We start from the raw sequence: 27,726 nt of genomic DNA, 5'->3' as shown, positions 1-27,726 counted from the left end.
TAAAAGACAATTGGGATGAACATCTGTGCATAATGTACATTTTATCATACATATGAAATCTACATTTTCTCATAAAATATTAACTTGTGGTTCACTTCTTATGTTATTTTGGGATAAGCATGTTATTGACCTACAAGGCCCATATAAACCATGCTCTATTCTCCCCCCACCCCTCTGAGATCATCTCCTGTCAGGATTCAACTCACTCACTCTATTCCAGCCACACTGTCCTCCTTGCTGTCCCTCCTGCACGCTCACCTTTTCCTGCCTCACTGCCTTCACTGGTACTGCTCCCAGTGCCTGGATGCTTTACCCCACAAGTAACCACTGCATGCTCCCTCTTCTCACTAAATGCTCTATGGAAATGTCACTTTGTCAGAGAGCTCTTCCCTGACTATCTCATCAAAAATAGCAGTCTTTGCTGGCCCTTTACCCAATTCATTTTTCATTTTAGCACTTAACAACACCTAACACAGTATACATTTGACCTTTGAACAACATAGGGACCAAGAGCACCAAGCCTCTGCAAAATTGAAGACCTAAGTATAACTTATGGTCGAGCACCTGAATCCCATTCCTCTGGCTCTAGTTCACTTCCACAACCGCAGATTTGAACAACCTCAGATTGTGTACTACTGTAGTACAGTAGTACAGAAAAAAAATTCACATTTAAGTGGACCTGGGCAGTTCAACCTTATGTTGTTCAAGGGTCAATTGTATGTGTATTTGCTTATCATATGTCTCACCTACCTGAATGTAAGTCAGCTCTGTGTTGAAGAGGGACTTTATAACCTAAGTCTAAAACAATCCCTGGGGCTTCCCTGGAGGTTCAGTGGTAAGGAAATCTACCTGTCAATACAGGAGACACATGTTCAACCTCTGATCTGGGAAGATCCCACATGCCGCAGAGCAACTGGGCCTGTGCACAACTATTGCTTGTGCTCTAGAGCCTGGGCACCAAAACTAGTGAGCCCACGTGCTGCAGCTACTGAAAACTGCATGCCCTAGAGCTTGTGCTCGGCAACAAGAGAAGCCACTGCAATGAGAAGTCTGCACATTGAAACGAGAGAAAAACTCCCACAGCAACGAAAACCCAGCACAGCCAAAAACAGAAACAAAAATAAATTTAAAAAAGAAACACTATAAATAAAATAAAATAACCCGTGGCATAGTACCTATATTCAGTAGATACCTCTTGAATAGATGGAGGATTAGTCAGGTTCAGTACGTTTCGGACTGCTGCTTTTGCTATATGGCCTGGGAATCAAAGTTATGGTTAAATACAGGCTATGTCTTCTAAACAGCTAATGACAATTGCTTAGATCCTGGGCACCATAGATACTGCTGTCTGGTTTGTTACAGTACACATTTGACCAGGAGTTAGGGATTATAATTCCATTTAGTAAGCATTGTTTCATCTAGGTAACCCTGCTCCTTAGGAACTCTTGTTCCACTAACAGAAATAAATAAATAAAAAGTCCAGAGCCTGTCCCCAGATTTCTCGGAGTTTCCCAGGAATGTTCTTGTTTCTTCCTGCTTTCACCAACTCAGTTCAGTTTTGGAATCATCTTGTCATCTTGTACATTGTTTCTCTCCCACTCCTGTTGACCCACATGTGGGAACTCAAGCAAATGACTTGCATTTTAGCAAACTTGACTGATGTTTTAGGGAAGTTGGGGAATTCTACCTACTGGGAGGGTGGGGTCAGGATTGGGACGACTAAATCAGAGCAGCAAAAATAACTTTAGGTGGATGTTAAAGAGTCCTATTTTTAAAATCTTTCTGTCATCCCACCATAGGAGACTCTTTTCATTGGTTGTTTCATTCTTACGGTCATCTCCCTTTCTTCATCACCTTATATTCTGAGGTCCTGTCTCCCAGATTGTCTTCAGCGAAATCCAAATTCTTCCTCTATCTTTGTTTGGTTCCTACTCCTCAACTCAACTCTGGATTATTAGCATACTCAAATTCATCAAAATGCTCAACAGATGCTCCCCCCTCCCACCCTGACCCCAAAAAACCAAACAACCAACAACCAATTTACTTTCTTAAGGTCCACTGTCAAAGGTATATGCAATTTTCTCCCTCAGTTATGAAAAATTTGCTAAGGCTTCCTAGTTAGTAGTCTCCAGTAATAAAGTATAGCTTATATTTTATCAATTTTAATCTTTTGGGAAAACAGTATATAGCTTTGATATAAAAGAAGTACTGTATTTTTGCAGATATTTCACTGCAAAGGAAAGGAAATTAACAGTAATGGAAAGACTGTGTGTTTGTGCATGCTCAGTCTTCCAGTGTCCAACTTGTTGTGATCTCATGGTCTGTAGGCCACCAGGCTCCTCTGTCCATGGAATTTTCCAGGAAAGAATACCGGAGAGGGTTGCCATTTCCTCCTGCAGGTGATTTTCCTGACCAAGGGACCAAACTCAGATCTCCTGCATCAACAAGCAGATTATTTACCACTGAGCCACCTGGGAAGCCCAGTGGAAAGACTACTGTGTGTGAAACACTATTGGACTAGTTGCTTTCATTTATTCATTACGAATTTATTGAACACCTATTTGGCACACCCTTGGTGGCTCAGAGGGTTAAAGCGTCTGCCTGCAATGCGGGAGACCTGGGTTCGATCTCTGGGTTGGGAAGATCCCCTGGAGAAGAAAATAGCAACCCACTCCAGTATTCTTGCCTGGAAAATCCCATGGACGGAGAAGCCTGGTGGGCTACAGCCCATGGGGTCGCAAAGAGTCGGACACGACTGAGCGACTTCACTTCACTTTACTTAACGCACTTAGTAGACAGACCTCACCTTCCAGCTTTTCCATCCATGAGACACTTGGATTGTCCCTGAGGACTTAAGTGACCATGGCCTATCACTCCATCCAAGCTACTTTATTTTACATATAACCGGAGCATTCAATCACCTATAAAGAATCACCTCACGACAAAGTTCGGATCGCTCGTTTTGTTTTTGTAAGACTGGCCTTTTAACTGTGTATGCGCATATATAATATGCTTTAGAACCGTATCCATTCTTCTCTTACCAGAGGCGTGGCTTCGGAGAATGTTAAACTTTTGGTCAAAAATTGAGATTCACATCCCCTTTCTAGTCAGCCTTAAACCTCCAAATTGGAGAGAAATAAGCATAGCGTTAAGGGCAGCCCTGCCTCCTCCGCTGCAAGGCCCAGGATGAGAGTTAACACCACGGTGACAGAACTAAGTCTGAGAAATGCAGGGCGCGGGGGACTGGCGGACAACCTCGCTCCAACTAAGCGTAGCCTGAGCACTACTCAGACCGTCCAGCCAAACCGTCCTCCTCAGCCCTCCTCGGCCCTCAGGCGAAGCTCCCACAAGCAAAGATGGAACTGGGGAGGAGCAAATAGTCAAGGGCGCGCGCGCGCAACGTGACGTCAGATACGCGACGCGTCGCAACGCAGTGCAAATTGGGAATCGGGGATGAGCTGGGCTGGCTTCCGTCCGGATAGCGATTCTTCCTCGAGTTGGTGGGAGATGGGCCTTTGGCGAGAAGGCCGGCGTTAGTGAAGTGCGCCGGGCTCCACGGTGAGTGTGGGGTTGGGTCCTGGCCTTTGATCCTTGGGAATCCGACCGCAGCGAAGCCCCTTACCTTACAGCAGCTGCTGATCACCCGGGAGACAAGCTCTGTCCTCCGAGAGGGGTGGGACAGTCGGCTTTTGGAGGAAGGGCCCAACCTCGAGTCTTTCCTGCTGTCCACCTAGGGTTGCCCAGCGAGTTCTGCGTGGGCTCAGGTTTTCCGGGTTCAGAAGGTGGCCTTGACCATTCTTCCATCATCTTGGACAGTCAGACCGACTTTGACCTCCTTCCTCTTGCCTCCGTTCTCGGATTTACTTGCTGTCGAGCTGCATCCCCAGGCCTTAATACAACCTCTCAGTGTTTTTCAGTCCGTCTTCTGATCCAGTCAAACTTGCTTTTAGTTAAGTTTAAATATGCGTTTAAAGAAGCTATGAGCGCATCAGATTTAAAACTGTGACTTCCCCAAATAAAAGCTTTTTTTCCCTAAAATGTGCCCTCTCTCCTGGAATTGTGGGATAAGTTAATTTTACCTCCACTCCACCTTGGAAATTATTAGAACCGTGAGTTTATACATAAAGCTTCAGGTCACACTTCTCGGTTTATTTCTTCTCTCCAGTTCATTTTGTGACCTTGAAACAAGGCCGTTAATCACTAACAAAATATTTACCTGAAGACAGAGGTGTTGCAGAATCTAAGGAATTTAATACTTGTTAAGAGCCCTGAGGGTTTCAACTATAGGGGATGCCGAAATAAAGATTTTACTCTCTCTAAATCTGCAAGCATCCTAATTTTTGTATACTTTCTACTGCAGCCATGATAAATGCCCAGTGGTCTTTGTTAGGGATGTGTTCCACTTGTAGGCTTTTTCTGTGGCTTTGCTATGTAAGCAGATTTTGCATTTCAACAGATTCTGTTTAAGATTCATTGTTGAATGTCTTTCACGATGAATTTAGATCGTTTTTCATGATTCCAGAATACTGGTCTAATCTGTCTGAAAGGTTTTTGGTAGGTTGTGCTATGTTTCTAACGTTGAAATACGTATTCCATTTCTTGTGACACATTAGGTGCATCTTTTAAATTAGATAGTAAGGACACAACCTGTCACTAATGACATAAATACATACTAATTGCACATAGGTATGCATTGTAGTTTTTGAGAAAACAATGTGTGAGAAAAACAAAAATACTTTAAGGATGTCTTTCTAGAATTTAATTTTTTAATATATTTACTTGAACTTTGTCAGTTGTTATGGTCTTTTGTTTATTAGTATGAACATAATAGGAAAGAACCAGGATGGTTTTTGTAAAGTAGAAGAGTCAGTACATCAGATTTTTTTCCATAAAATGTCTGGTATTATATTTTATTATCAACATGAAAATATACTTATTTTTGTAGAGATGAAAGGGGAAAAGTGTTCATTAAATATGAGGTGCTAGTAAGTTAAACATTATTGAGTTTTTTTTGTTTTAATCTTGGTTATTGTCCCAGTTGCCTATTGCTGTATAACACTTCACTCTAAAACAAAGTAGCTTAAAGCTACAGTTTATTATCTCATGTTTCTTGGGCCAACTGGATTCAGCTGGTTGCTTCCCAATGAAGGTTTCTTGTATTTGTAGTCCAATATCCAGCTAGGATTGGAGTCCTCTGAAAACTCAGCTGGGCAGAACATCCAGGATGGCTCATTCCCATGAATGGCAGTTGATGTTCGCTGAGAGTTCAGCTGAGATGTCGACTAGAGTGCCTGCAATATAGCCTCTTCATGTGTCTTGGACATAGCACAGCATAGAGGCTGAGTTCCAGGAGCAAGTGTTTGAAGGAAGTGGAAGCTTCTTTTAAAGCCTGGACCCAGAAATTGGCACAGCATTACTTCCAACATTCTCTATTCATTAGAGCAGTTAGAGTCCTCCCTCCACCAGATAATAAACTTTTGAAGAAGTGCTGATAATACTTGTGGCCATCTTTAGCGTACCATAATTTTGTTGACAAGGTTGTGTTAGACTAGTATTTAGATATAATAGTAGATGCAGAGTAAGTTTCACTGCTGATTTTTTTTTTTTTTAGCCATCTCGTGGCACATTATAATTTTCGGAGCACTTTTTGTAAACATTTTTTCATTTGATACCCCTGAAAACTTTATAGAAGCAGATGGATTATTTCCATTTTGCAGATGAAAAGAAACTGAGCAATGGCACTGGTGGCATTGGAGGATTTAAGGAATTTGCCCAGAGTCATATGATAGTAAGTGGAAATGAAATTAAGATTTGTAGTACTTTCATAATACAAAATTTATTAGTAAACGATGAAATGTTATATTAGACTTATTTTGGAATTACATATTTATAACCATACTAATTCAAGTAACACAGTACTCATGTATAGTGAATAAAGTTAGTGTTGAGAGAGCTAAACTCTGTCTCTTCTAACACATTACAGTTTAGTCTTTCATAATACTAAATTATCTGAAATGTACCAATAATGATGTGAACCTGCATGTCCTTTTTTAAATTGAAGTGTAGTTCATTTATAATGTTTTAGGTGTGCAGTAAGTGATTCAGTCATATACGTATATATATTCTTTTTCAGATTCTTTGGCATTACAGGATATTTAAAGATAGAGAGTATAGTTCCCTGTGTTACACAGTAGGTCCTCATTGTTTATTTTACATATAGTAGTGTGTGTCTGTTAATTCCCAATTTATCCCTCCCTACTCCCTTTCCCCTTTGGTGACCATACGCTTGTTTTCTATGTCTATGAGTCTATTTCTGTTTTGTAAATAAGTTCATCTATATTATTATTTTAAATTCCACATGTAAGTGATATCATATATTTGTCCTGATGTCTTTCTAATGTCATGAAATGAAATTATTATACATTATAATATCAATTTCAAAACAAAAAGCTGTGGGTATAGGAATCCTGGAGGTTTTATTTTAGTTTTTAATTATAAAATATTAAAAATAAAAATGATTTCTCATAATTTTTGGTAGGTTGGGAATGATATAACTTAAGATCTTGATTTCAACTGAAAACCAGTTGTCATCTTCAGACTGTTTTATTGCTTCTAGTAACATACTCATATCCATTCTTTGTGCTCATGGTTCTCTGTCTTGAGTGTATGTTAGAATTAACCTGAGGAGCTTTATAAAAATTCTTATGTTCAAATCTCACTCAGATTCTAATTGAACTATTTACGAATGAACTCTGGGCATCAGTATTTTTTTTGAGTTCTGTGGGTGATTCTCATATACAGCTAGGGTTGCAAACCATAGTTTTTTTGCTGGTACTTACTAAGTACAGTTGGGTTCCCAGCTCATCCATTTGGCATCTGCTAAGAAAAATTGAAGAGATAAAGAGAGAAGAGATAAGAAATGGAGCAAGGTTACATATGTAGAAAGACACTATTTATTGTGTAAAACAGTTACCCTTGTCTTTTTTCTAGGAATGATCCTTCTTAATAAAACCAAAACATTTTTGGCATGGTATGTTAGTGCCTATATTAGAGTACATGCTTTGTATTACCATTGTGTACTTATCTTTCATCTTAAGAGGTAGAAACTACATTAGGAGGTATATTCTTTGTATTCTCTCTGGTTCCCAGCCCTGCACTTTGTATTCTACATGTTTACCAAATTGAAGCCAGTTTTTAGTTACTCTTCAGAGCTAAGGCTAGTTATTTTACTGTTTTTCTTTATAGCAGTATAAAAACTTTGTAACTTTGTAAGCCCTTCTGGTATCTTGTTAGCTGTAGAGAAACAAGATCTCATTTCCTTAGTGATTCATTCTCCTGGTGTTAGTTACTAGTGTGAATGACAGTTATGTTTTTAAAACTATTTTAGAAGTTAAAATTACATAAAAGTGAAGAGAATAGAATTATTTTAAACCATCCTAGATAACCTGTTATTTCAATGTCAATACTTTGTTATCTCCCAGAACAATAGGGATTATGAAAGTTAATATTAATGCCGTAATAGTTGATTTAATATCTATTTGGTCTTACTGTAAACTTGATATCTAATTATGAATTTACATCTCTATCAGGGCATCTTTTTTTAGATGTTATTTCTTTTTCGTATACTTAACATGTTCACATTTTTTTTGTAAATCAGTGGTTCTTATATGGGGTTAGTTTTGCTTCCCACCCCTCATCCCAGACTTTTGTCAGTCAGGAAGCATTTTCGGTTGTCACAACTGGAGAAATGTGGATAGTACCGGCATCTAGTGGGTAGAGGCCAGGGATGCTGCTACACCTCCTACAATGTGCAGGGCAGCACCACAGCAAAGGATTATTCAGCCCAACATGTGAGTAGTGCCCAAGTTGAGAAATGTTGCTGTTCACTGGTCAGTTTATATTCATTTTTTTTTGTTGTTAATAGCACTACCATTGTTCCCATTTCTCAGGGTTTGAAAATGTGTGTGTATACACTTAAGATGGAGAAGGCAATGGCAACCCACTCCAGTACTCTTGCCTGGAAAATCCCATGGATGGAAGAGCCTGGTGGGTTGCAGTCCAAGGGGTCACAAAGAGTCAGAAACGACTGAGCGACTTCACTTTCACTTTTCACTTTCATGCACTGGAGAAGGAAATGGCAACCCACTCCAGTGTTCTTGCCTGGAGAATCCCAGGGACGGGGGAGCCTGGTGGGCTGCCGTCTATGGGATCGCACAGAGTCGGACAGGACTGAAACGACTTAGCAGCAGCAGCAGCATACACTTGAGAGAAAATATTGTTTCAGTCAAAGCATATTTCTACCTTTTTAATGTTCTTTTTTCCATGACCTGCTCTGTTTCCTTCAAATCTGTCTTACATATCCCCACTTTGACCTGCGCAGAAGTACTGTTTTCCTTTCAAGGAAGGTCTGGCTTCTTACTGTGTGCTGAATTAAGTATAGATAATTTTGGGTGACTTCAAAAGTTCTCCATCATATAACTCTGTCACTTTACCTAATAGAATTTATCATTGCTAGCCAGCAGTTACTAAGGGTTGAATCTAAGGACTACTGAAATAGTTGTTAGAGATCTAGCATGTTAGAGTAATGACTTGTAAAGACGAGTAAGTTTAATTCCTTAATCTAATTGATTATTTCCTAATAACCCCTATTATATTCTTTATTTTTCTCACTACTTTCCTATACTGATTCCTCTTTTTGTGTATTTGTTTGTGTTGATTTCCTCTTCTGCATGCCCTCCTTTCTGACTCTATGCATAGCTAACTCCTATCCTTAGGGCAGGTGGCTGTCTTTTATCACAGCATCATGAGACTGGATGCTTATGAGGTATGAGTAACTTAAAGTGTAGTCACACTTGTCATCTGGTCCAAATTCTGTACTGAAGGAATGATATAGATAGCAAATAGTATAGTATTTAGACCAAGAAATAAACTCCAGATCTGGGACCGTCAAGGATGGAAGAGGTGAAACTTAAGTTGTTGTTGTTTTGGCCGCACATTGCGGCATGTGGGATCTTAGTTCCCTGAGGAGGGATCGAACTTGTGCCCTCTGCACTGGAAGTATAGAATCTTATCCACTGGACCTCCAGAGACTTCCCTTAAATTGGTTTTTGAAGGACTAAGGATAGGCACAAGAGAGTACAGTCTGGGCTGGAAGAAGCTCCCTGCTCGCCCCAAGTTACACTGAATTTTTCCCTCCTCTTTACTTCCCAGTGAATGGAGTTAATGTATTTGTGCAATTATATATATATATACACACACACACACACACACGCATATATATAAATGTATATTGTAGGAATTATTTCTTGGCTTATTATTTAGTGAGCGTTAGTTTGGTCTTGGTAACTAGACCAAGATGTCTTTGACTGGAAGCCCTGTGGTATTCTCTGTCCCCCTAGGGCAGTTACTCAAAGTAGCCAGTCTCTGTTGCAGGCTTGCAGCTTGTACTAGAATATAAGTGAGTACACTGCTTTCCTCCTAAAGAAAGTCTTGCTACTATGAAAAATTCAGCATGCTTAATTGGTTTACATTCTGTTATAAGCTTATTTTATCACAGACTGGTAACCAGCAATTCCTCAACCAGCACTGGTCTGTAGACCACACTTGGAGTATAGCATTGCTCTGCAGGACTTCTTCACTTTTTCAGTTGTAACCTATAGTAAGGAATAAATACATTTCATGTTTCTACCCAGTGCTCTATAGGTGCATATACAGGTACGCATAGCCTAAGCTAAAATTTCATAAAACAATTCTTAACCTTACTATGTGTGACATGCTCTGATATTTTCTCTTTAGGATTTAGTTTGTTTGTTTTTTAATGATGATTGTGACCTTCTAAATTGATTTTTTAAAACAATGTCCTTGTCACTGGACATGCAGTAAATACTCAGAAAATACTATAAGTTTTGTTGTTTTTTAGCAGTGATTTAATTCTTGAAAGAGTTCAGCCCTCAAGTATTGCTTTGAAACAGATTATTTCATCAGTACTCACTTGTCTGGGCATTTTAATTGGAAGGGTGTTGAATGGATTATATGAAATTTAAGACAGTCAGATGATGTCTGAATAGTGTTGCTGTCTGAAGGCCAGAGATGGGGGAAGATGAGATGATGGATGGCCAGTGAAGACAAACTTTGCTTTCCTTTCAGTCTTGCCAGCAACCTTGGCAGTAACTGGTGTGAAGCTGTGGTTCAAGTATCTTGACCAGTGTGCATGACCAGAAACCTCAGTTGTTACTTTTTTTATTTTTTAGTCTTTACTCTGTGGTTTAAGTCATCTAATCTCTAATTCTTTTTGGAAGGATCAGAAAGATGTCAAAAGGAAAGAGGAGGGTATATATGCCTTCCATTTTCTCCCTATTATCAACTCATTTTCAGTACTGCCTGGTTTTCATTTTTGGAGCATTGCTGTTTGATTAAGCTGGAGTCCTTAATCTTTGTCAGGTTTACACATCTTAAGCATTTATTTTTTGTTTCATTTCAAAAAAAAATGAAGTGTACATAGTTTTCTTGGGTTATATGTTGTATTTAGTTCTAGAGCTCAACAAGCAGATTTTAAAATTACTTGAGTTCTGTAGTTATTGAACATTCCTATTGTAAGTATCAGTGGGTTTGTTTTTACTATTGCAGCCAAAGTAAGAAATTGTAACTCCATTCAGTTATTCTGGCCTTGAGTTATTTTATGTCATTCTGTTTTGAAATTTCTTTAATGGCAAAATGCAGCAGAATGACTTATCAAAAATAAAATTTATTAAAGTTTACATGCATTTAAGTTGGATTTGTATTCTTCTTTGCTTTCTCATTCAATTAGGGGGAAATGCCCTTTACCTTGTGGTTTGACTTCTCCTGAAGTATATGTGATTGTAGAGGCTGAAATAGAAATTAAGGCAATGCTGGACGTGTTTCTAACACTAGGCATCTATTTGACAGTGTAACTTATAACTTAATGAATGAAAATGGAAACAACTGTGATCCTCTGATGACATCATCAGAGAAAGTTGTTCTCTATCTCAGCTGTTCTCAAAAATCAAATAAGGACAGAAAAGATAACTTTAAAAAAGCACAACCTTTCTCCTAGAAACCCTCATTAAAAACTTTGATGTCATCACAATCTTATCCCTGTACTTTGCTTCTGTATGTCTAATCAGTTGTCAAGTTCTGTCAAGAATATGTCTCAGTCAAAGAGACACCTTTTTGGTGTCTCTGATGTTTGTCTGCCTCCTCCGTCCCATCTCTGCTGCCCTAGTTCTGACCTTCATCATCTTTCCTTAGGATCATTATAGTGGGTAACTAATGTCTTCCTTATCACTAGTCTTTTAAAGCCTAACCTTGTACTGTTTGGATCATGTAACTGTTCTTAGATCCTTGCTTATGTCTCTCTTACCTTTAGAAAAAAAGTAAATGCTTTAATGTGACATTCACAGCCTTCCATTTATCTGTTTCTAGACTATTTTTCAAGCTTTCACTGACTAGCAAATCCTTGTTCATTCTCTATACTGGCTAGTTCCCAAAGATGTTCTTCACTTTTTTGACTTTTTCCTTGTACTCTTTCTCGTCTTTATCAAAAAGCCTTCTCTGCTTGATGTCTCCTAAGATCCCTCTGGTTATACTTGATCTTCTTAATTTTTTTATTGTACATTATTTATACTTTATAGTTTGATACTTATGGTTACATGTTGTATTAACACTGCCTACAACATTCTCTTTCACATTAGTTTTTAAACTTTGTGAGGAAATGGATCGCATGTAATTTTTGAGTTCCTGGGAGCAGTGTCTTCTATGGTAGAATATCTGTGAATGTTCAAATTGAATTTAACTTTGAAATAGCTAATGGTTTATTATTTTAAGTTGCCTAGGTAGCATATATAGTTTTTATATTCTTTGTCTTTCAAAGATCCAAGCTTTTAAGTAATCATGAGAAACAGATTTGACTGAGACATATTCTCGACCTTCAACTTAGAAGGTTCAAATAAATAGCTCTCTTTCCCAACCAAGAAACTTGATTGTCAGGAATTGACAAAATAGACTCTACCTGACTTTTTGAATGTGTGTTCTCTGATTAGACCACTAATCATTATAACCCAGAAATAGGATAGAGTTGGAAGAACAGATACTATCAGACTGGTGCCAAGTTACTCTGCCTGTGGCCTTAAGCCTTATCTTAGCACACTTTGTGTTGCCAGTGAAAAATCATTAGACTTTTTGGAAATTATATTTCAAGAGTTAGCCTGTATTTGGGGGAGCAAATGTTTCTTATGATTGAGTAAGCTTAAAATCGTCGCTCAGCTAGGTGGGGGCAGAAATGTCAGGATAAGTTCTGTTACCCTCAACTTTCTGTCCTCTCCTGTGCTTAGTCGCTCAGTCGTGTCCAACTCTTTGCGACTTTCTATGGACTGTCCCCCGCCAGTGCCCCTGCTCTGTCCATGGAATTCTCCAGGCAGGAATACTAGAGTGGGTTGCCATGCCTTCCTCCAGGGAATCTTCCCTACCCAGGGATCAGATCCAGGTCTCCTGTACTGCAGGCGGATTCTTTACCATCTGAGCCACTAGGGAAGCCCAAGAATACTGGAGTGGGTAGCCTGTCCCTTCTCCAGGGAATCTTCCTGACGCAGGAATTGAACCGGGGTCTCCTACATTGCAGGCGATTCTTTACCAGCTGAGCTACCAGGGAAGCCCCTTCTGTCCTCCAGTCCTCCTGAATTGTCCAAGCTCCAGCATTCCTTGCCCTCTGTCACTTTCTGTTGTAGCATCACTAAGGCCTCATTTTTCCTTAAGCGCCTTCCTGGAAACTTAGTTTCTTGGCATTAGTGTGCTTTCCCTTAATCAAAAGTATTATTCCTCAACCATTGCTTATGTTTCAGAAGAAATTATGTTTCTGAAGCACTACTCTGTCCCATCATTTTCCTTTCCATTGACATTTTAAAAAAGTCATCTGCAGTCTGCTTCCACTTCTTTATTCCTTAACGCTGTGCTCTTGCTCCCACTCACAGCACCGTGCGGAAGCTGTGTCCAGTGATGTTACATATCAGACTCTATTCCGAGTCTGTCTTATTTTTGTAACAAGTATTTACAAACACAAGCTTTACCTTTGCTTCTTTAGCCCATAACTTCCTCACTTAGCTCTGTCTAGGTATTCCTCTCATATTTTAATACAGCTGGATGTTTTATTCATATTTGCATTGTTAATACAATATTAATATAATTTCTTTCTTTACAATTTATAAATATGTTAAGTACATTGCATGTTACTTTATATGTTATAAAAGCCTGGTAATAAAATAATCATCTGTACCAACTATTAGGGGCTTCCCAGGGGGCGCTAGTTGTAGAAGAACCAACCTGCCAATTCAGGAGACATAAGAGACTCAGGTTCTGTCCCTGGATTGGGAGGATCCCCTGGAGGAGGACAAGGCAACCCACTTCAGCATCCTTGCCTGGAGAATCTCATGGACAGAGGAGGCTGGTGGCTTACAGTCCGTGAGGTCGCAAAGAGTCGGACTCGACTGAAGTGACTTATCTCAGCACACCAACTGTCAGATGTAAAATCAGCTACAGGATGTATTGTGTGACACAGGGGAATATAGCCGATATTTTATAATAACTATAAATGGAATATAACCTTTAAAAATTGTGAATCACTGTATTGTACACCTGTAGTATATAATATTGTAAATCACTTATACTTAAATAAATGCATAAGTAAAATGATCATCTGTGAGCATCTGTGAATGTACCACCCAACTTGAGAAATAAAACCTTACTTTACTGTTAACCCTGAAGCTCTGTGTGTGTATTATAACCTCTACATTTCCAGAAATAGAATTTTATGTTTATTGTTCCTACCTTTATTTATAGGTTTATCTGATTTTTATCCTTAAGCAATGTATTGCTAGTTGTTTTAAAACTTCATACAACTGTGGGAGAAGGCGAGGGTGGGATGTTCTGAGAGAATAGCATTGAAACAAGTATACTATCAAGGGTGAAACAGGATCACCAGCCCAGGTTGGATGCATGAGACAAGTGCTCGGGGCTAGTGCACTGGGAAGACCCAGGGGGATCGGGTGGGGAGGGAGGTGGGAGGGGAGTTCAGGATGGGGAACACATGTAAATCCATGGCTGATTCATGTCAATGTATGGCAAAAACCACCGTAATATTGTAAAGTAATTAGCCTCCAACTAATAAATGGAAAAAAAAAAAAGGAACACACTTGATTAAAAAAAAAAACTTCATACAAAAGGTGTCATATTGTATGTATTCATGATTTTTCACTCAGCTTTAGGGGATAAGCAGAGATTGAGGAGGTGTTAGTGGGTTAGGGAATGTTCTCCAGTTAAACTGTTTATCCTGGGAGGTCAGGGGCCATGTCTTATATATCCTTTGTGAATTTAACATGTAGCATTATGTTTTTTATAAGGTAAGACACTCAATGTTATCTGGAAATCCAAGGGATCTCAAATCATATTCTTTCTTTATTGGATACTCTTTGCTGTTTTGGTGATGCATTGTTGATTAGTTAGATACCTAAGGAGAAGGATGTATTTAATGTTGATTAATCCACCTGGGAGTTATAGTGTGGTTCAGAGCTTTTTCTTCCCTATCACTGATAGGTTTAGACATAGAACTCACAGTGGGGGGAGGGGAGCAGAGTAGAAAATGTTTATGTATGAGATCTTTGTTTCTAAATGCATAGGTCTGAGACTACTAATTCAAGTGCTTGATTAAATCTGTGTTTGTAGATGCATAGAGATGGTATAGGTGGAAAAAAAATAAAAAATTATAACGATAATGGCTTGTAGAGAAAAAATAGCTAGGTTTGGTGAATAAGAGTGGATTAGTGGCACAGGGTTGGAAGGGATGAGTATCAAGAAATGAGAAAGCATTATTATTTAATATAAAATGTGACTAGAATCAAAGCAAATTGGGGTACTTTTGGAGTTTCACATAGGTGAGCAGAACCCTTTTCCCCCCTTAAGTTGTACCTTACTCAGCATCATAGGAGTCGGTGTTCATTGATGTCCATTCATCTAATACTAGTAAACTGATAGAATGAAGAGCATTAAGATTGTGGAAATAAGTGATAGGAAAAAAGTTACCTCTTTTTTAATTGAAGTATAAACTGATCTACAGTTGTTGTGCCGATCTCTGTTGTACAGCCAAGTGACTCAGTTATACAGATATACTTTATACATTCTTTTTATATATTTTTCCATTATGGTTTATCACAGAATATTGAATTTAGTTCCCTGTGCTATGCATTAGGACTTTGTTGTTTACCTATCAAAATGTAATACCTCACACCCACCAACTCCAAACTCCTAGTCCAGCCCTCTCCCCCGACCCTCCTCTCTACTGTGCCTTCCCCCCAACAAACACAAGTCTGTTCTTTATGTCTGTGAGTCTGTTTCTGTTTTTTAGATAAGTTCCATTGTGCCATGTTTTAGATTCCGCATATAAGTGATAGCATATGATATTTGTCTTTCTCTTTCTGACTGACTTCACTTAGTATCATAATCTCTGGTTGCATTCATGTTGCTACAAATGGCATTGTTTCGTTCTTTTAATAGCTGAGTAGTATTCCATTGTATATATGTACTATATCTTCTTCATCCATTCATCTGTCTATGGATTTAGGATTGTTTGTGTTCATTTTGTTTCAGAAAAGAACTTTTAATGAAGTACACCATTCATTGCGGAAGTGGAAGAGTAGAGATTATTCATCATGCCTGCCGTGGCTTCAGTTCCTAAAGAACTCTACCTCAGTTCTTCACTAAAAGACCTCAATAAGAAGACAGAAGTTAAACCAGAGAAAATAAGCACTAAGAAGTATGTATACTTCACTAGTTTGAGTCATATTTAGGTATCATCTGCTATTGAAAATTAGAGTGTTCTATGAAGTGTTTGGTAAGCCAAAATGGTGTAAAGAAAGGAAACAATTACCTTTTTTCATGAAAGCAAAAGTCCCCTTTGAATTTCTTTCCGTTCCTGAAAAAGAGGTATTGAGTTAGGTCTTCTGTAAAAGCAAAGTGATATAAAATAACCTTATGAAACATGGGGGATAGCTATTAACTTTTATTTCATTTCCATTTTATTAAATGAGTTAGAGAAGTTCTTAATTTTATCTTGGGAAAATACATATATATTCTGCTAATATGCATATTATCTGTTCTCTGGACAAATATATCACATCATATGTTTAAGAGGTAAAGTCTGCAAGGACTCTGTAAACCTCATTCAGCCACAGTTAATGTCTTTGCAACAGTATAAACGTATTTAATTGAAGATCATTTTTATTCTTATATGTCTCACATATAAAATATGGTTCTGGCATAGTCTTTCTTTGATTAAAAAAGAAGAAATATGTATTTTTTTATGCAGTATTCAGCACAGTATTTGTGCCAATTTGACATGAACTTTTAACATAATGATATGTTTTTTGTGTTTCTGTTTTTGAGGATATGTGGTCTATGTTGAAGTCGACTGTATGTTGTAGTAGAGGCTAGAGATGATACCTTCCTGAATTTGCCCTGAGATAAAACATAATAGAGATGGATAAGTCTGGATATTTTGATGTTTACTGGAAGTTATTGAGCTTAAAATGGGGTATCACTAAAATTGTAACTTATTGATAGTTTTATCTCTGGTAAAAGACAGGAGGCAGTAGAGGAACTTTTCTTCTGAATTTATTTTGACCAACAAAGGAGACAATTTGGACATATGTAACTATGTTATTACAGAGTTGAGAGAGTTTCAGAAAGAAAGGTGGGTCTTGGCAGCCTTACACCCTACACTTGAGGTAGTCAGATTTTAGAAATTGGGGGAAAACATGTGTTCTGTGACTGGAGATAAATATAAGGCTCTAAAAAATAATATATATGATTCTAAATGAACCTGTGAAGAGGCATCTTAAACCTGTGATTGCACTGGGACATCTTTATAAGTCATTTTCTAGAGGAAATAAACAAGATAGGAAGAAAATACCAATAAAACATGGATGAAGACAATAGTAAGAACTTTAAAGCAGGTCAGGAAAGAAAATTCTAGAATGAACTGATACTTTAAAGATTACTAAAGATAATATGGGCTTTCAAAAAGATTTTTGGGTGGGGAAGGGGTAGGAAGAATGAGAGAGTGACTGGCCTACTTCTTGAGGCAAGTTGGTGTTGATGGGGTGATAGAGAAAGTAGCTCTGTTAAACTCTCTTGGAATGATTTTCAAATAGGAAATAGTGGGAAGGATAAAACCACCTTGAAGTTTTCTTGGAGAGCTTCATCTAATCTTAAAATAGATAAATCTGTTTTAGCAATGTCTGCTTTAGCTCTGGGACTACCCTGACCCCATAGGAAGTGGTATCTTGGAAAAACTTCCTAAATGTACCACCACAACTCATATTCTTACAGTGTCATAGTACAGTCTAGCAGATGCTAGAATCCTTTTAGGATTTGTGGCTGGTTCATTGGACTCACAGAGCCATTGCAGCCGTCTCAGCTGGATCTGGTACGTCTGGGCTCATGAGATTTACATGCATCATAGTGAAAAGAAATTTGGAAAAACCTAAAGGCTATTGTACCCACTCCTAAACTCAGAGAATCTCCTTACTAAGCTTTGATGTGATTTACCTCTGTTCTAGGACTTCACTGCTGCCCTTGAGAGGGCATGCACACTGACCGAGATGATCCTTGTGTAGGACTACCTTCGGTCTTAAAGACTGCTTCGGCCACTGTTCCTCTCTGTGGTGGTCTAATTCCTTCACCTGACCAACTTCATCATTAATCCATGTCTCAGTCTTAGAGCATAGTTTGAAAAATATAGAAAACAGGATGCACTGCTTTGTAGAGATAAATTATTGATAAAGCATATTGTGTATAAGCATTGGTATTATAACTTGATTGGTGAAACTTTAGTCGTAAGTGAATGAATTCCTCTTGTAGAAATGTTTGTTTTATTAATTTGCTTTCTGAGGGCTGTTAAATCAAGAAAATGTCCTTAGAATGAATACCATAGAATCCTCAAATTATTTTATTGGAGTGGAGTTTTAAGATGACATGTTTTTAGACTTTAAATCTCTTTTCCTTTTAGGCCCAGTGAATCATTCAGCTATTGTATAGAAAACTCTAAAAGATTAAACTCATGTCCCCTTTCCTGGTTCTAGTTTCTTGGGTGGGGAGAAATTTACATCATGGTTAATTAGAAAAGATTAAGGAAAATTGAATAGTATTTAACTTTAAAATACTATTTTATCTCCGCTACTTCAATACGAGTAGTGTACAGCTCTATTCTTTAATTGTAGAGTATGACTATGACATGGATGCTGGAGGACTATTTGCCTCAGGATTACCTTTTGTAGTAAATCTTTCAAAACTAGCCTTAGATGCATTTTGAACAGTTTGGTGACATACAAACAATTTAGGAAATGTAAGTATTTAATTGTAGCATAAGGGAAATTTTCATGTTGTATCCAAACTTATATCTAACTTTGTATCAATTCTGAAGTTGTGCAGTCTAAATTATGAAATGTATTGAGATTCTCTGTAGACTTTATACATGACTTTTTCCTCCCAGATGTCAAGTGTTTTAATTCTTTTTTTCTCTAATTTTAAGTTATGTACAGAGTGCTCTGAAGATCTTCAAGACTGCAGAAGAAAGCAGATTAGATCGTGATGAGGAAAGGGCCTATGTGCTGTATATGAAATATGTGACTGTTTATAATCTTATTAAAAAAAGGCCTGATTTCAAGCAACAGCAGGTACCCTTTATTTCTAAGCTTTTATTTGCTAAGTTATTTTTACACGGTAGAGCCGTTGATCTCTAAAATTTTTAGCTAACCCTGAAATTTAGCAGCAAATGCAAATTCTTCTGCAAGCAGAAAAAGCTAACTAAAGATTTACTTTAATTATTTGCAAACTTATATGTGTGTGTGTGTGTGTGTGTGTGTGTGTGTGTGTGTGTGTATACATACTCACACTGTATACACATACTTCATTTGCTTTGGATTAGTACAAGTTTATAGCAACATACAGACTCATAGTTTTCTGTTGTAATTATTGCCAGGTCAAATGGAAGGATTCAGTTTATTCATGCATTAAATAAGAAAAATATGACTGTAGTTGTACTTTTTCAAGAGTCAGGGTTTAGTCACTTGTTTTTATTTGATAGCTCTTATATTTAATTGACATCATAGCCATATTAAAGATCTCAGCTTGCAAAATTAATGTTGACCACTTCCATTTTTATATATTTATTTATTATTTTCAATCATTTGAGCCAGGTACCTGTCTTTTAATTTGCTGAAGCACCAGGAGGGATTGTGGGAGAGGTGTTAGTGGGTAAAGAGAATTTTTGCCTGGGAAAAGTGTTGCTGGAGAAGGTGGTTGTGTTTTTATCACACCAGAAACAAACGAAAGAAGAAAACAGAAACTGGGTTAAAGAAATGGGAAGAATATTGTGTTCATGGTTCTTTTTGTGTGTGTGTGTGTATGTTCATGGTTCTACCTTTACCTAGGAATGATCTTGCTACTAGAGAATAGTAGCAAAATCCTATTTATAGATTTCTTATCTGGTAGACAAGCCATTCTTGAATTACTATTGTGATTTTTTACTTTGATTCACTAGTGGCAGAATTAGCTTGTCTCATTTAAATTGACTTATAGAAGCATAAAAAGAAAAGTTCCCTTACTCTTCAAAGTAACCTCTTTTTTTTGTCCACAGTAGTGGGACTGATAATTTCTTTTGGTTGTGGGTTATGGGATAATTTTACTATTTTCTTTAATGGTGACAAATGATTGCTGGTGTTTCTTCTCACCAGCAAAATTATGTTAGTAATCTTTACAGGGTTTTAGATCTAGCTCGGAAAGGTAGCCCCCTACATTTGGAGGTTCACCTTCCTGTCTACAGGTGGGTGGAATGGTCCTGCCCTTGGACCATTCTTGGACATTCTTACCTTCAGATAAAGATGGAGCCCTATCTTGCACCCTCTTTGATCCTATCTTGCACCCTCTTTGATGGTTTTTACCATATCTGTTAAAAAGATACTGCTTAGAACCAGTATACAATTCATGTATTTAATACTTCCTGTCATCCCTGATGTTTTTCCTAACTCCACTGGAAGATTTCTGAAAATAACAATGATGTAATGGACATTTTACTCGGAGGGTCTTTGAGTCATGTTGTTTCTGCTCAACGTAAAACTAAAGAAAAGCTACTCTGCTATAGACATATGTATGGGTTATGAAGGACTACCACAACTAAAAGCTTTGGCTTATTTGTAAAATAATAAAAAGAACCCAGTGCTGGAAGACCCTGGTGGCATCACAAAAACATCACAGGCTGGGTAGAACATACCTGGGTTGGGAATACACTCTCTCACTTTGGGCTCCTGAGCAAGTTCCTTCATCCTTCCTGAGCACCCCCAGTTCCTGTAAAGGGGAACCTCCTTGGTGGGTTGTGGTAAGAATCAGGGATAAGTCTTGTATTATTATTTCTATCATACTGTAAGTATTCTATAAATATGGATAGGTGATTGAATAAATGGTGGCAGTTATTCTTCTTATTACTATTGTAAACATGTTTTATGCATTAAAACATAAATCTGAATTGTCAGAAATATAAAAAAGATACTACTTAAAAAGAAATGGAAAAGTATGTACTAAAGTAAATATTTTTGAAAGATCTGAAGATTTGGAGAGCTTCAGTAGTTTTGATGTCTACTTTTTTGTCTTTTGTGGTAGAGCCAATTTTTTTATGTACTTACTTAACTTTTGCTTTATTTTTCTAACTTAGTGGTTACTTTTTTTTTTCTTTGACAAGATTGGGAATGGTTATGTATTTACTTTTTTTTTTCTTTTTTTTAAAGCTTAAAGAGGTTGGAGTAAGTTTTAATCAGTAAGAAATTTTTCCATTTCCACAGAGTATCTATTGCATTTCTGAAGAGGGTATCCATTAATAGTTGAAAGTGGCAGGACTTGTTCAGGTTAGGAAGCTCCCTCCAAAGGCTCAAGTAACTCAAGCTTTTACTTCATATGCTGCAGATGTTCAGTTCTTGGTTTTCTGTAAACGGATTGTTTTTTTCCATTTGCTCTCTCTGGGGTACAACATCTGCTTCAGTCTTAAAACTGTTTTTTGTTTTATTTAGCTTAGCTTCTCTGGTGCAGTTTAAGTATGTGAAGTATTAATTTTAATAACTACATATTTTCTGTTTTTCATCCTTTAAATCCAGAAGGGACAGAATGCAATGTGACTAGCCTTCTTCAGAAGCTTACATTTTTCACTGGTTTTACACAAAGATTTAGAGAAAACTTGTTAATTTAGCAAGTTCACTAGTAGAAAACATGTTTATTATTTACTCATTGAAAAATATCAGTTTATGAACAATTTTTTAGGGTTATCTGAAAAAGAGGGAAGGCAGATATACTGAAAATACTAGTATAGCAAAGTCTAGATGTAGTTAGAATATTTTTATTCCTTAAAAAAAATTTTTTTTTAATTTCCATGGTGATCTTGATAATTAATCCTAAATATCATTATTATTATTATTTTTAATCCTAAATATTATTATTGTAAACCATTTTGTTCGGGAATCATAAGAATTGCTTGAATTTGTGTGTTCAGGAATAGGTAAACCTAAGAAGCAAATGCTTTTAGTTGTATAAGTATTGGACTTTTTTTTTTATTATTCTGCTAATTATCAATGCTATTGAAAATTGGAAAAATGTTATATTTACTTGAGCTGTGTTCCTTTAAGAGCACAGAGAGAGATAATTATTGACAAGAAACCTCATTGATATTAGAGGAATGTCTTCTGGGAGTTTGTAACAGCCTTGCCCAAACATAATTTTTTCAGCATTTCAACAGTGTTAAGTCAGGCTTTTAAATGAGTTCATACCAAAAAATTAATAAAGCAAATCATAGTGTTTTTTTTGGTTTTACTTTGTATTTTGTTTTTATCAGAGAAATGTTACAATAATGATTATATTTTATTTTCTCTTAAAGTAATACATCAATAGTCAGAACATTGTGATAATGGAAGTAATTCCACTTCCCTTCCACTACAATTTTTAGTTGATATAATATTGAATAAACTATACTTTCATTAAAATTACATAGTGAATGCCCTTTTATTTATTTAATCTAGAAGAATAAAATCAACTAAAATACAATCTACTTTTAGACTAGATAGACGTATGATATTTGTTATCAACAAATTTATCCTACTAGCTCTTCTATAACTTTTGAGTACAATATCATTTGTGGTGAATTGTGCTAATAAGCTCTGTTTGCAAAGTCATAGTGATAAGCTGTGGTAAATTAGGTCCATTACTTAGTTAGCTGAGTCTCACTATACTACTGTCATGTCAAACCAACCATGATTTGAAAATATCTCTGATTGCAAGATCCAGTGAACGTCCCCTTAGGGAAGTGATGTTTTTTTAAAACTTCATTATGCTTGTTAATAATTCATGTACTAAACGTGTGTGTGTGTGTGTGTGTTTTAACGTAGATATGTAGATTATATTATTGATGATTTATTTCCTGGCATTTGATTTTTCATTATGGTTTCCTCAAGTGTAAAACTTGTTTTATGTCTAAAGTGATTTACCTCCAGTTGGGAGGTAGGTAGGTATAAAATATAAGTAGAAGGAAACATCTCAGTTTAAAACAAGGAAAACCCTATGCTATAGATCGGTATAGAATTTGCTTTACTGCTTCTGAGACTAAAAAAACTAGGTAACATATTTACAGTAGGAAAATACATATTGCTTCTAAAATATGTAGTTTGCTTTTTGGCACTTATTCATAAGCAATTGAGAATAGTATTTACATTCCTTAAAGATGTGTTACAAATTACTTACTGGATTTTCCTTTAAGCATACTAATGATATGAAGAAATATTGAAACAACTGGAGAAGTCATGCACTAATGTAGGTTTAAAGTTTTAAAAAAAGGATTTTAGTCAGTCATAATATTTTTTTTTTTTTTTGTTGAGTCATAATATTTTTATCTAAACTTTTGTTTATATGCACAGCATGATTTTGTGTTTTTAGCATTAGTGCTGTGTACAGAAGCTAGTACTAACAGTATGAAGTTGTTTTCATATAATTTTAGGACTACTTTCATTCTATACTTGGACCTGCAAACATCAAAAAAGCTATTGAAGAAGCCGAGAGACTCTCTGAAAGCCTTAAACTCAGGTATGGACACTGTTATGAAATCTTTAGAAGAATGTATAGAAGATAAAAATAATGTTTAGAATTTGTTCATTTATATATGACCATGCATATAAATTCCAGTTCCTGGGGAAAAAGTCTTATTCATGTGTTATCATTAATATTCTTTACTGAAAATTTTAAATGTTTACACTGATGTATTGTTAAGACAAGCATTGATGTATTAGATTATAACTCAAGTCCAATTTTTTCTAAGTTTCTGACAGGATTCTTAAGAAAAACATAATTTTCTCATATGCTTCATGTCACAATGACATGTTGTAACACCATATGTTTCAGTTTTTAGTCATTAGTCACTCTTTAAATAACAAAATTAAAAGGGAACTATTTTTAATTCACTGTTTTTTCTTAATGGATTTTTCAGTACTTAGATCAATTAATAGGACCAACCTATTATAGTTAGACAGGTTTTCCCCTGCTATCTGAAAGTAAAGTGTTGTGTGAAAACATATCTAAGCTGAAATGGCAGAGGAGGAAGAAGTAGTACCTCAGGAGATACCTTGTTACCAGATGCACAGAACAAGTAATGGAGGCACAGCACAGATGCTCAGACACAGTAAAAACATAGTAAAAACAGGTACTCATGTAAGTCTTGTAAAAGTGAAGTGGCATAAAGAAAAGTTTGGAAAAGCAGGGATACTTGTATACATCATAGCCTTTACTTAGACATTATCTTTTCCAGCTAATGTGTTCCCTTGGTCCTTTCCGGAATTGCTCATCTTGGGGCTGAAATATGTTAAGGTGGATGAAATCATTTAGAATCACTATTCCCTTTCTCCTTTAGCCAGTTAATCAACTAAGTAGAATTAGAGTTTCTTCTAATTTTGGGATTACCCATTATTGTTTACTCTTGGATTGCTTAGATTTCCTTAATCATACTGTTAATAGCAATAATCATGTTCTTTATTCCTCTATCTTGGGGGCTTTAGGTTCTTTCACTTATTTATTGTATGTACTTTTGTATTTTGAGGTATTTTATAATAAGGCTTTATAGTTAGTTTTAGGATTTTAGGACTGTAAATCCTTTGAAAAGGAAATTGCAGCATATTTGAATCTTCAAGAATTGAAATTAGTGAGAGGGAAAGAGCAAAAAGAATATTAAACAACTTCAACTTGAGAGCATAGAGTATCTTTTCAAGCTTTTAGAGCAATTTGAAATAAATCTACAGAGGGCAAATTTGTGATTTGTAACAGAGCACTGGCAGAGTTGAATTTCAGTTGAAAGAATACAGCCATAAAATAATCTCAAGGTGGGGAACTGGATATGTTTTACTTCCCACCATTATGCCAGTAAAAGACATCTTGACTTCTTTTTTCAACTAGATATGAAGAAGCTGAAGTTCGGAAAAAACTTGAAGAAAAGGACAGACAGGAGAAAGAGCAGCTGCAGAAACAGAAAAAGCAGGAAGCAGAAAGAGAGGATGATGGCACATCAGATAAAAGTTCTTTGGAAAAGGTACTGGATGCCAAAGACAAAACCCAAAAGGTATTTTAGGTTTATTCTGTGAGCTCGAAAGACTGGTTCTTTTTGTCAGATGATTTTCTTAAGAAGAATTGAAATACTGCTATATCTTTTCTTTTTAGGCAATAAGGATAATATTTAATGTGTTTTCATTAGAAATTGAATTAATTCCAGCTTTAGTTGATTCCAGATTTTTTTTTTCTGATGTTTCTACAGTAACATGTTGTGTGTATTCATTAGTTTTTAGCAGTCACTATGAACTTTACTAGAGTTGTGGAAAGGGCATTTGAACTGTGATTCCGTATATCGGAGTTCGGGTCCCACATCAAGTCTTGCTTAACTGTTTTGGGACTTAGTTTGGCCAATGGAGGTCTAAAATAGATGATCTTAAGTCTCTCCTTTGTAATAAATGTAACTTAAATTATATCAGGGAAAGATTTGGTACACTGTTTATTTGGTATGAAACCTTTTTTCTATTCTTATTTTTCCCCCTTTACTTTTTTCCTTCTTTTCTCTGTCCCAGTTCCCCTTCCTCTTTGTCTCCTTCTAGTTCCATCTTGTTCAAAGATTACTTGTAGTCTTTTCAGCTGTGTCATTTGTTTGCCAAGTACTGTTAGTGATACCTGCCAGTTATCACTATAACTCCCTGCCTTTAACCTCCTCAGAACCTATTCTTTGTAAAATATAATTCCTTAAGCACGTTTGAAATTCATGTAAAGATTTCTAAATGATTTCTAATTTAATTTTTCCTAAGCGTTTTGTAGCTTTCACCTATCATTTGCCTGTAGGTAATCACTGATTTCATTAAGAAGTAGTAGTTGCTTCTGACGGTGGGCTAGACACTATGTAAAAGAAGTGAAGAAATCCAATCTTGATTTTAGGAACCCATAAGATAAATAGTACTGCTGTAGAGACATATTCATTTATAGGTCAAATGGCTAATAAAAAAAAAAAAACAAGATTCCCAGAATTATATGAAAGGAACTTTTAAACTTTGCTGCTTTTCCAACAGCAAGGCTATCTTTCGTTACTTTTACTTTTGTTTAGCCTTTTTATATTGAAAAGAAAATACAATTAAATTCTGTTAACACAGCTTCAATAATCAACTAACGTTTGCCATGGTTTTTATCTGCCCTTCCTCTTTCTTCAATCAAATTCTGGACGACATATCATGTTACTGCTAAATATTTTAGGATGCATCTCAAAGAAAGGAACATTTTTCTTAATAACTACTGTGCTGTTTTCCTGCCTCACAAAATTAACAATAATTCTCTGATATAAATTAAAGCCTAGTCTATATTTATATTTACCCACTTGTCTCATAATGATTTTTTAGAGTTGATCGGTTTGAATCAGGATCCAAACAAGGTCCACTTATTGTCTTTTGGTTGCAGTGTTTCTTAAGTCTCTAAAGCATCCTGTACTTGAGTCTCCTTCTCATTTTTCATTTCTTGCATTTGGCTTTTTAATACTAGATCAGGTCTGTAAAATGAACCACATTATGGATTTATCTGATTACTTCCTCCTTGTGTCACATCACTTGTTCCTCTGTCTCCTGTATTTCCTGTAGGCTGGAAGTTCAACCTAAGAGCTCGATTAGATTGAGGTTCAGTTTTTTTTTTTTTTGACAAGAATGCTTCATAGGTGATACTGTGTACTTTATATTATATCATAGGAGGCACATAATATACTTTTTTTTTTTTTACTTTTAGTGTTGCAGAAATAGATCTATAAGTTCTTGTGGGTCCTTAGTTTTCCCATCTACAAAATAAGTTAGTACTTTAGAGCAGGGGTCCACAGTCTCTGGGATCTAATGCCTGATGATCTGAGTAGAAGCTGACATAGTAATAATAGAAATGAAGTACACAAAGAATGTAACGCACTTGAATCATCCCAAAAGCATCCACACCCTGGTCCATGGAAAAATTGTCTTCCACAAAACCAGACCCTGGTGCCAAAAAGTTTGGGGCTACTGCCTTAGAGAATTATCCCATTTTATCTTGATTAGGAAATATAAATTTATAAAATTTTGTATTAATTCATTTTCCTTTAAGTCTATACTGGAGGATGCTGAAGGGAACGGAATTTTTATTTCACTATAAGAAGTGCTGTCTTGTTAAGTTAAAGACTAAATTTCTCTAATAATCTGTGCTTTGAAATCATATTTTGCCTTTAACTGGAGAAGAGTTTGAGGAAATGACGTAGGAATGTGATATGTTACTAGTTGTTTTATCTGTTGTCAGAGTAGTCTGATAATGCCATTACTGTTTGTCTGTATTTTTATAAAATGCCAATACCCTGCACATTGCATTTCCTAGAAGGCTTTCAGTTTCAAAGAAGTATTAAAGTTGAACTTTTTCTTTCTGTAAAAATTTTTGTTTCTATTAAAGTTGAAACTTTTTTTTCCCTGTGAAATAGATAAATGGTGAAAAGAGTGAAAAAAATGAGACTACAGAGAAAGGTAAGTGTGTTCAGAAAGAGGGAGTTTTTAGATTATTATTGAGATCTTTTGATCTCGAATTTTACACAGTGAGATCTTAGCATTTCGTTTAATCTATATGTGAGCGTCTATTATTTTTCCTGACTTGTACAATAATACTGAAGATGCACTATAGTCTATATCTAGATATCATAGGGAATATTTTTTGGTAATATGCGTTTGAAAACATCAAAATTACAGTCGGTACTTGTCATTTTTCCTTTTCCCCCAAGATGTACCTTAGCATAGTGGTTAAAGAGCCTGTAGTCTAAGAAGTCAGACTTATCAGGTTTGAATACACTCTTCTGAGTTTCACTTTGAGCTTTTTACTTTGCCTTTCTATTTCAGTCCCCTCCCCCCCCCCCCATACAATGGGGATAATAATTGCATCTATTTCTTAGAGTTATTGTAAGGACTGATTGAGTTAATACATGTGATACTCTTAGAACACAGTAAACTTCATATAAGTAACTGTTAGTACTTATGACTCTAAGTGGTAGACTTATTCAAAGCCTTTTTCATTCCCCTCAAAAAAAGTCTGAACCAGAAATTTGGATGTTATCCATAG

The 27,726-nt window shown here is 36.3% G+C and overlaps 1 protein-coding gene across 2 annotated transcripts in view; it reads left to right on the top strand.

The window, feature by feature from the left end:
• Positions 1-3,427: 3,427 nt before the first annotated feature.
• Positions 3,428-27,726, top strand: part of USP8 (ubiquitin specific peptidase 8) — a 45,954-nt gene continuing 21,655 nt past the window's right edge. The window contains exons 1-6 of one of the 2 annotated variants that reach the window (XM_065940101.1): positions 3,428-3,558; positions 15,655-15,820; positions 18,596-18,740; positions 23,096-23,181; positions 24,541-24,703; positions 27,098-27,140. In XM_065940101.1, the coding sequence (XP_065796173.1) occupies positions 15,717-15,820; positions 18,596-18,740; positions 23,096-23,181; positions 24,541-24,703; positions 27,098-27,140 (541 nt within the window). In that variant the 5' untranslated portion in view covers positions 3,428-3,558; positions 15,655-15,716. Of the gene's footprint in view, positions 3,559-15,654; positions 15,821-18,595; positions 18,741-23,095; positions 23,182-24,540; positions 24,704-27,097; positions 27,141-27,726 lie in introns of those variants that run through there. The other variant, XM_065940102.1, reaches the window with a different exon arrangement.

The sequence above is a fragment of the Muntiacus reevesi genome, chromosome 7, assembly GCF_963930625.1.
Source record: "Muntiacus reevesi chromosome 7, mMunRee1.1, whole genome shotgun sequence".
Taxonomy (NCBI): Eukaryota; Metazoa; Chordata; class Mammalia; order Artiodactyla; family Cervidae; genus Muntiacus; species Muntiacus reevesi.
Note: the sequence above shows the minus strand (reverse complement) of the source record. Positions and strands in the feature narration are given on the sequence as shown.